The sequence below is a fragment of the Otolemur garnettii genome, unplaced genomic scaffold, assembly GCF_000181295.1.
Source record: "Otolemur garnettii isolate 467f Iridium unplaced genomic scaffold, OtoGar3 scaffold00081, whole genome shotgun sequence".
Taxonomy (NCBI): domain Eukaryota; kingdom Metazoa; phylum Chordata; class Mammalia; order Primates; family Galagidae; genus Otolemur; species Otolemur garnettii.
Genome location: NW_003852476.1, coordinates 4,795,701 through 4,805,396, shown reverse-complemented (window position 1 = coordinate 4,805,396; position 9,696 = coordinate 4,795,701). Strand labels below are relative to the sequence as shown.

At 36.2% G+C, this 9,696-nt stretch overlaps 1 protein-coding gene across 1 annotated transcript in view; it reads right to left on the bottom strand.

The window, feature by feature from the left end:
• The window catches only part of LOC100951160 (leucine-rich repeat-containing protein 9), a 139,707-nt gene that overhangs the window by 123,392 nt on the left and 6,619 nt on the right, over nt 1-9,696 (bottom strand). Inside the window, exon 6 of the mRNA XM_023515882.1 lies at nt 7,848-8,030. Coding sequence (XP_023371650.1) covers nt 7,848-8,030 — 183 coding nt within the window. The remainder of the gene's footprint in view (nt 1-7,847; nt 8,031-9,696) is intronic.

Here is a 9,696-nt window from a genome sequence, read left to right as displayed (position 1 = left end):
TGCCTTTGCAGTATCCCAGAGGTTCTGATAACTCGTATCTTCATTATCATTATGTTCTAAAAATTTGGTAATTTCCTTCTTGATCTCGTCTTTGACCCAGCTATCATTCAGCATAAGGTTATATAGCTTCTATGTTTTTAGGAGGGACTTTACCTAACAAATGCAATCAGTGTAACAGTATCTTTATGCTCAATGAATCCCCAACAATAAAACAAAATTTTATCCATGTTATAATACAAAAATTTGTGTACATAAAAACAACTAGAACACTAAAAGTTGATTTGATAGCCAAAAAAAAAAAAAAAAAGTGATCTAGTTTTAACTATTTACCTGAAATAATAAAGTCAGTTTATTTTATCAAGAAATCTGTACCATTAAGCTGGAAGGCTTAGACATGTATTTTCTATAACTGCAGACCCTTTTAATATGATTTATTTAGTACAGATTAGATGATCAAGATACCAACAGAGGTATTTGGCATAAAAGACAGTAGAGAATGATGAACAGGCCAAAAAAAAATATCTTTTCCCATGTATATTATGAAGTTCTAAAACTGAAATCACTAAATTTCTCTGCCCCAAATAACACATTCACAATGTAGAAAAGTTATGAAAAAAATCTGTTTTAGGATGATGATAAAGTGGTTAAAATCTCTGATAATGAAGAGCTTAAGTTCTGAGGCAAAACTAAGAAGAAATAACTGTTACTTAAGAAATGGCAAATGGTGTTTCTTGATATTTTGCCTATTTTGAGAAAAATGGCAAGTCCAATGCAAAAGTGTTTGAGTCAGTGACAGCTTAAAAAAAATTTGAATGCCTTAGTAAAGCTAAAACAAGAGGAAATCCATATGCAGAAGAATGAAACTGGATCGCTATCTTGCACCACAGAAAAAATCAACTAAAATGGATTGAAGACTTAAACCTAAGACCTGAAACTATAAAACTCCTAGAAGAAAACAGAGAGTAAGTGCTTTAGGTCATTGATCTAGGCAAATATTTTATGACTAAGACTTCAAAAGCATAGAAAACAAACCCCAAAATAGACAAATGGGACTATATTAAACTGAAAGCTTCTATACAGCAAAGGAAACAATCAACAGAGAAAAAGATAAACTATAGAATGGGTGAAAACTATCTTCAGGCTATTGATCCAATAAGAGATTAATATCTTAAATATACAAGTAACTCAAACAACTCGACGGCATAAAAACAAATAATTTAATTGCTACAGGTTGGATATTGTTTGTTTCTCCTTCCAAATTTCATGGTCTCTAATGTTAGAAGTGGGGCATAATGGGAGGTGTTTGGGTCATGACAGTGATCCTTCATGAATAGATTAATGAATGCTATATGAGGTGACTGACTTCTCACTCTATTAGTTCCTACAAGAGCTGATTATTAAAAAGAACCTGGTATCCCTGCCCCCTTGCTTCCTCTCTTACCATATGATCTGTAAATGTACTGTCTCCCCTTTGCCTTCTGCCATGAGTGGAAGCAACCTGAGGCACTCATAAAATGCAAATACCCAATTTTGAACTTTCCAACCATCAGAATTGTGAGTCAAATGAACTTTATACTTATTTATTATTTTATTATTATTATTTTGCAATTTTTGGCGGGGCCAGGTTTGAACCCACCACCTCTGGTATATGAGGCTGGCACCTTACTCCTTTGAGCCACGGCACCACCCCATAAACTTTATTTTTAAATTTACTAATTACCCAACTTCAGATACTTCTTTATAGCAACACAAAACAGACTAAAAAAGAAAAATTTGCAAAGTATTTATTCAAAAAGGGACTCATATCTATAATATAGGAAGAACTCAAACAGCTCAACAACCAAAAAAAATCAAACAAGCCAATTTGAAAATAGGCAAAGAAAAACTAATAAATAAATAAACCAAAAATGGGCAAAGAAACTGAATAAACATTTCTTCAAAGATGATATACAAATGACCAACAAACGTGAAAAAAATGCTCAACATAATTAATCATCAGAGAAATGTAAATCAAAACCACAATGAGATATCGTCTCATCCCCACTAGAATGGCTACTATCAAAAAACCAAAAAGTAACAATTCCTGAAAGCAAAGGGAACTCTTATACCCTGTTGGTGGGGATGTAAATTGAGCCAACAATTTTGAGCCAATTTCTCATAAAACTAAAAATAGGGTTACTATACAATCCAATAATCCTACTACTGGGTATTTACCCAAAGGAAAGAAAATCAGTATATTGAAGCAATACCAGTAACCCCAGGGTTTAATGCAAAACTATTCACAATAGCTAAGATACACAATTAACCTAAACATTCATCAACAGATTAATGTACAAAGACAATGTAGTGGGCAGCATCTGTGGCTCAGTGAGTAGGGCGCCTGCCCCATATACCAAGGGTGGTGGGTTCAAACCTGGCCCCGGCCAAACAGCAACAAAAAAATGCTGGGTGTTGTGGCAAGCACCTGTAGTCCTGGCTATTAGGGAGGCTGAGGCAAGAGAGTTGCCTAAGCCCAGGAGTTGGAGGTTGCTGTGAGCTGTGTGATGCTGCCACAGCACTCTACTGAAGGTGACAAAGTGAGACTCTGTATCTAAAAAAAAAAAAGTAAACAACCCCCCCCCCCAACAAAGACAATGTAGTACCTATACACAATGGAATACTATTCAGCCAGAATTAAATCCTTTATTCTCAGCACCATGGATGTCAATTCAAACATTAAATTAAATCCTTCATTCTCAGCACCATGGATGTCGATTCAAACAATTCATTATGTCAATCAAAATAAGTCAGGAACAGGAAGATAAACGCCACATGTTCTCACTCATATGAGGGAGCTAAAGAAAATTCTGAGCTCATGGAAGTTGAGTGGAAGTGTAGGTATTAGAGGCTGGGAAGGGGACTGAGGGAGGACGGATGGGAAGAGGTTGATTAATGGATACAAAATTACAGCTAGATAGGAGGAATAAATCCTGGTGTCCTGTAGCACTGCAGGGTGAACACAGTTAACTATGATTTGGGCGACACGGTAAGACAGAAGAGAGGATTCTGAATGTTCACAACACAAATAATAAATAAATGTTTGAGACAGATATAACTGTCCTGATTTAATCATTATATATTATATATGAACACAGAAATATCACTCTGTATCCCATAAATATGTAGAATTATTACATGTGAACTAAAGATAAAAGGGGAAAATAAAACATCAAAAGAAAATGGAGTGGAGGTAGTTTCTTTTGTGAGATAAAATACAAGATGCCAAGTTAGATTTGAATTTCATATAAACAATAAATGTTTGTTTGTTTGTTTTTTGAGACAGAGCCTCAAGCTATCCTCCTGGGTAGAGTGCCGTGGCATTACAGCTCACAGCAACCTCCAACTCCTGGGCTCAAGTGAGTCTCCTGCCTCAGCCTCCCAAGTAGCTGGGACCACAGGCGCCTGCCACAACGCCCGGCTATTATTTTTTTGGTTGCAGCCGTCATTGTTGTTTGGTAGGTCCAGGCTGGATTCGAACCCGCCACCTTAGGTGTATGTGGCTGGGGCCTTTGCCGGTTGAGCTATAGGCGCCGAGCCAACAATAAATGTTTTAACACCATACTAAACTTATACAATTATACTAATATATTCTATCTAGAAAGTACTACTTTTTGCTTTATTTTAAAATAGTTTAAATAAGCAACATATTCACATTTCAAAAACCAAAAACTGAAAGATCTACGATGAAACCCTATTTCCCACCCACGTGGCCCGTTCTCCCAGTTGGCCCATCTTCCATGAATAACCACTGATTTTAGTTTCTAGTGTCTCCTGCCACAGTTTCTTCAACTTTGTTTTTCTATTTTATATACATATAAATATGTATATATGTATGTAGGAACATAAATTCTTATATTTTGATATTCTTATACTTTTCCAAAATCACTTAGTATAGCATAAAAATCAAGAAGGTTTTTTTTCTTCTTGCTTTTGGAGAAGGAGGGAAGACTGTCTTGTAAACTATAAATGTAAAGGCAAATAAACTTTGTAGGCTTACTATGTGCAATTTGATTTTTGTATTTGTACTTTTAGGAATTAATGCCAAAGCCATTTTCAAGACTTTGGTAAAACTACTTACTCATTACTACAGAAAGGTTTTTTTTTAGAAATTAGACTAAATATGACTCAGTTGTAGGTTTATGTTAAGTTAAAAAAAATTTAATCCAAGAAAGAATTAAAAGTCATAAACATAAATATGCTCAACTACAGTTTCATGGTGATTATTTTTGTAGTAACAATTAACATAGCTATTTGTTATTAACTATGTTAATTGTTAATTGCATATTAACTCATTGAATCCCCACAATAACACCATGGTGAAAGGTACTATTTTCATCATCCTCACTTTAACAGTTAAGAAAACTGAAACTCAGCAAAGTAAAGGGCTAGGCCTAAGTGACAGGTAGAATCCAAGTCTTCTAATTCCAACTCCCATATTCTTCTCTCTATTTCAGTCTGATCTCCTGATGGTCCTCCTGGGGGTTCTGACTTTTCTTGCCATTTATAGCTTACGCAAACTCCTCTACAGTCGTGGGTGAAAATATGAAGAATCAATAGCACTCTGTTCAAGAATTCAGTACAGAGAATTGCCACAAATTGTTTTCTTACAAATAGCAACGAAGAAAGCATTTTAAAATTTATATCAATCCAGAAATTAAAAATGCTTTGAATTGTAAAAATCATTTTGGTGTGAATCAAAAGTTGAACTAAGTTATCTCTCTTATTTTTACCTTAAAAGATAAAGGAAGAATAAATATTTTGTTAACTTAAATGTAATGACATAATTTAAGATGTCAGGAACTGTGATAAATCCTTATTTTGGTCTTTAAACAATACTACTCCTGACATAGTATACTTGAGCATCTCAGTCAGAAGCTCAGAAGAACTTGCCTCTTTCAATTCTCCTTCTCAGTTTCCTCAGCTAGCAGGTTCCTCCTCATCTCCCCGACTTTAACATCCAATGGACACACTTCCCCATCCACACCATTCCCTTGGTGATTCATCCAGTCTGTGTTTTAAGTGCCATCTTTCAGCTTTCACTTCTCATATTTTTATCTCCAATCTTGGAAATGCTCTTAAAATCAGACTCTTATATCCAACTACTTATTAAACATGACCTCCCTTCAAGAAGTTCAAACTTTACATCCCTGAAATCAGACTGTGATTCTTCCTCCTAAACATACCCCTCTCATACTCTTCCTCATTTCATCAAATAGCAACTTACTCTTTCAATTGCTTGGCCAATAACTTGGAATTATTCTTTGTTTCCTTCTTCTGCATCTTATGTCCAATCCATTAGCAAATACAGATGGATTCTACCTTGTAAATACTACCAGAATCTGACTACTTCTTACCATTTCCTCTATTAACACCTTGTATCAAATCATCCACACCTCTCATCTCAGTTACTAGAAAAATCTCCCAACTGGTCTCTCTTTCACCTTTCCCCTCTAATCCTCTATTCTTAATTCATTATTCAAAAGGATCCTTTTAAAACATTAGTCATCCCTTCATCCCTCTGATCAACATTTTTCATTGGCCCTCATCTCACTTAAAGTCAAAGCCAAAGTCCTTATAACATTCTGCAGAGTCTTGTGTGATCTGGCCCTTCCATTCCTGTCTTCATCTCTTACTTCCCTTCCCCTCATACCCTCAGCTCCAAAATCACTGCCTCTCTGTTGTCCTTTGGGTACTGGAGGCATGCTCCCACCTCTTTGCACCTGCTGATCTCTGAAAGCCTCTTTCCACACGTATCACATGGCTTGCTCCCTCATTTTCTTCAGGTCACTGCTTAAATGCCACCTTATCCCAAGTCCAGTACAACAAAATAGCCAAATTCTTTTCTCTGCCCCCATCGATAATCTCTTTTCTGTCACCGTGGTTTATTTTTCTCCATAGCATTTATCATCATCTGACTTATTTATTATCATCATCACTTATTTGGTTGCTTATTATTGTCTTCTTTCAGTCAAATGTAAGCTCCAAGAAAGTATGAATTGGTTTCCTCACTCTGTATCTCTAGTGCCTTGAACTGCGTTTGGAATATTAAAGCTATTAGATAAAGTTAGATAAGGGAACCAGCAGGTAATTTACTGAAGCATGCTCACCCTGTTCCCCTTTGCAGAATCTTTGCCTAAAGTAAAACTATAGAGATAATAGTAGAAATTTGAAAGATATGGTTGATAGTGTGAAATTTGCTATTATTTTTAATTAGCATTGTTGAGAAGAATCCTGCGCTAGCCCTACAAGGACTCTGAACATGTGGTAGGAGACAAGAATACTGGCATTTCGCTCAGTATTACAAGACAGTTTGCTTTTTAGTTGGAGGATGAAGAGCAAAGAGCAATTTCAGTTTCAGAAAAAAGTAAAGAGAAAATGTAAGAGAATAAATCCTAAGGCTACCAAGAGAAGAGAAACTAGGTAACTGGACAAAGACAATTTTTGCCTATATTGAAGTGATAGCTGAGACACAGAAACAGATGGAGGGGCCTCATGTGGGGGCACCCACAGGCGTGGGACACTAGATACTCAATAGCTCCTTACTGGATTATTAACTGAATAAACAAATAGAGCAGGGGCGTGGTGCTGGACTAAAGGAGAGGAAGAAATACAATACAGAAAGACTATTCATATGCATGGAGAATTCCTAGGAGCTCTGTTCCCTTGAAGTGCCTCCCTTCCTGAGAGGCACTATCAGCAGCGCTCCCGGAAGAGCTCTCATCAAGATTTCATAGGTGTTTTCCCTACATTTTCTTCTAATATTTTTATAGTTTCGTGTCTTAAATTTAAATCTTTAATCTAGGAGACTTTACCTCCTTTATGTTTACATGGATGGAGCTGGAACATATTCTTCTTAGCAAAGTATCTCAAGAATGGAAGAAAAAGTATTCAATGTACTCAGCCCTACTATGAAACTAATCTATAGCTTTCATATGAAAGCTATAGCCCAATAATAGTCCAAGAATATGGGGATGGGGGAGAGAGAGGGGAGGGGAGAAGGGAGGATGGGTGGAGGGAGGGTGTTTGGTGGGATCACACCTATGGTCCATCTTACAGAGGTACATGTGAATCTTTCTAAATGTAGAACATAAATGTCTTAACACAATAACTAAGAAAATGCCATGAAGGCTATGCTAACCAGTTTGGTGAAAATATTTCAAATTGTATATAAAACCAGCACACTGTACCCCATGACTGCATTAATGTACATAGCTATGATTTAATAAAATAAAAATAAAAATAAAAATTCTATTTCTTCAAGAATGTAAAAAAAAGATTTCAGAGGTGTGTACATGTCAAATATATTAAAAGTCAAGTATAAATGTCTAAACACAACAACTGAATAAGTGAGGTGAATGATATGTTGACCAGTTTGATATGAACATTCTAGATTGTATATAGAGTCAGCATATTGTACCCCATAATTGCAGTAATGTACACAGTTATGATCTAACAAAAAAAGGTTTTAGAGATGTGAATGGCAGTTTGCAGAGATCCACTTAAAATTTTACATTTCTATTGTCATTTAAGCTTTAATATTTGTATATATGGTACTAGTCCAATTATAATAATTTTTCAAATTTCCTTCCAGTTTTGTAGAGATTTGAGACAAGGTTTTTCTATTATTTCCCCTTTCAGTATTATCATCAAAATTGGCACCCTAGTATTGTTATTATTTATATACTTTTATGTATAAAGTTCACTGGGGCAAAAGAACTGACCTGATAATCTTACTTACCATATGTGAACACAGCCAGAAAGAACCAATAAAATTTAAGTCACAGATACCAGATTAGGGATGTACTTACATCTGCCAGGCCCTTGATTTGCTTTGCTGATACATCAAACGTGTCTAGTCTTTGAAGGCAAGGCAAGTGATACAATACATGCGTAGAATAATTACACAGCAAACAAACTGGATTAGCTTTATACTGAGGATCATTCAGACACAAATCCTTTAAGCAACGCAGCCTGGTTAAATTAGTAAGGTCCTAAAACAACAACAGTGACAATGTTCAATTAATAATTGTGACTGTCCATTTCTAAAGGTGGCATGTTGAACACTGAAGATCACCCATAATCTAATGTCATACATTCTAAATATGTGTTTACATACGTTCAAGTGATTTAGGTGGATAAAATGTTTCTCTCTAGCAAAAAACATGCTAAATCTGTGAATATATTAATAATAATTAAATAAACGATTCTATACAACTATGCATTTTAAATACTTACTAAACCATGTAACCCAGCTGGAACCTTGGATCTAGTCGCATGAGCGCATTTATAGGAAGTTGCCCTCTGCACAGGCCATCTGCTGGCAAATGCCCCCGGGGCACCTATGGTCTCTGCTTCCTTCACTCCCATCTCCAACACTCACTACTTAGAAATGCTGTTCTCTGTCTTCCTCGCTCCTCCAAGTCTACTCCCAAAAGCTGTGGGATCCCTATTCATTACAATCACCAAGGAATTCCTGATTTGGGGGGTGCTTTTTGTTTTCTTTCCCATAAATATCATTTCTACCTACTATGATTAACTGAAACCTTGCTTTCTCTTGAGGGCCTCAGTTTCCTCCCAATCTATGGAGGAGGAGGGGCATACAACGCACTCCCAGATTAACGTTTCTCCTTAACATCTTTTACCCTGATGTCTAAGTCATTGTTTACATTTTCCTTTATTTGTCAGCTGGTCCTTGCTTAACTCTGCAGTATTACCTTCCCTGGTTTCAGTTGTAACATTTTGTGACTTAGCCACACTGAACCACTTGAAGTTTCAACACATGCCAGAGCTTATTCTGTCTTAGACCTTTGCTCATCCTGCCCTCTTCGAGTTAACTGAACTTTACCCCAGGTTCACCTCTTGATGTATCAGGGTTCAATGCACGTATCATCTCTGGGAGGCTTCTTTCATCCCCCAAGATTGGGGTAGAAGCTCCTCTTAGGACTGGGCTTGGCTTTGTAATGGACTTTGTCATACCCTATGGCCCATTAATTTGCACTTACACATCTATAAGCCAATATCAGCTTCGGCCCTCTGTGTACAAACTAAGAATGGTATTTACGTTTTTAAAGTGTTACAAAAAGATTAAAGAAAAATACTTAATTAGAGTCTATATGTGGCCCAGAAAGCCTAAAATATTTCCTATTTATCCTTTTACAGAAAAAAATTGTCAACCTCTGAGATAAAGTCTGAGAGCAAGGTTTAGGTCTTGTTTAACATTGACTTCTTAACACTCAGCACTGAAAACAAAGTAGGTACTAAATACATTTATAAATTGAATTATTACTTTCTACCAACTCTATGACATCCTTCTATCTTCTTCATTACTAGGATGATGTTTGGGGTAGGATGGTACTATGGTGGGGTCAAACTTGAAAAGATGCAACACTAGTTAGGAGAGTCAGAATCAGAGTTGAATGAAATCCAACAGAAGAATCAGAAGGCATTAGTTCTAAAGATACAGTACAAATGGAATGGAAAAGAGAGGAGTGAATATACCCAAAGGAAAAAAAGGCATTTTACCATAATGACACTGACACGCAAATGTTCATAGTAGCACAATGCGTAACTGCAAGGATGTGGAAACAACCCAAGTGCCCTTCAACACAAGAGTGGACTAATAATAATAAACTGTGGTATATGTATACTATGGAATAC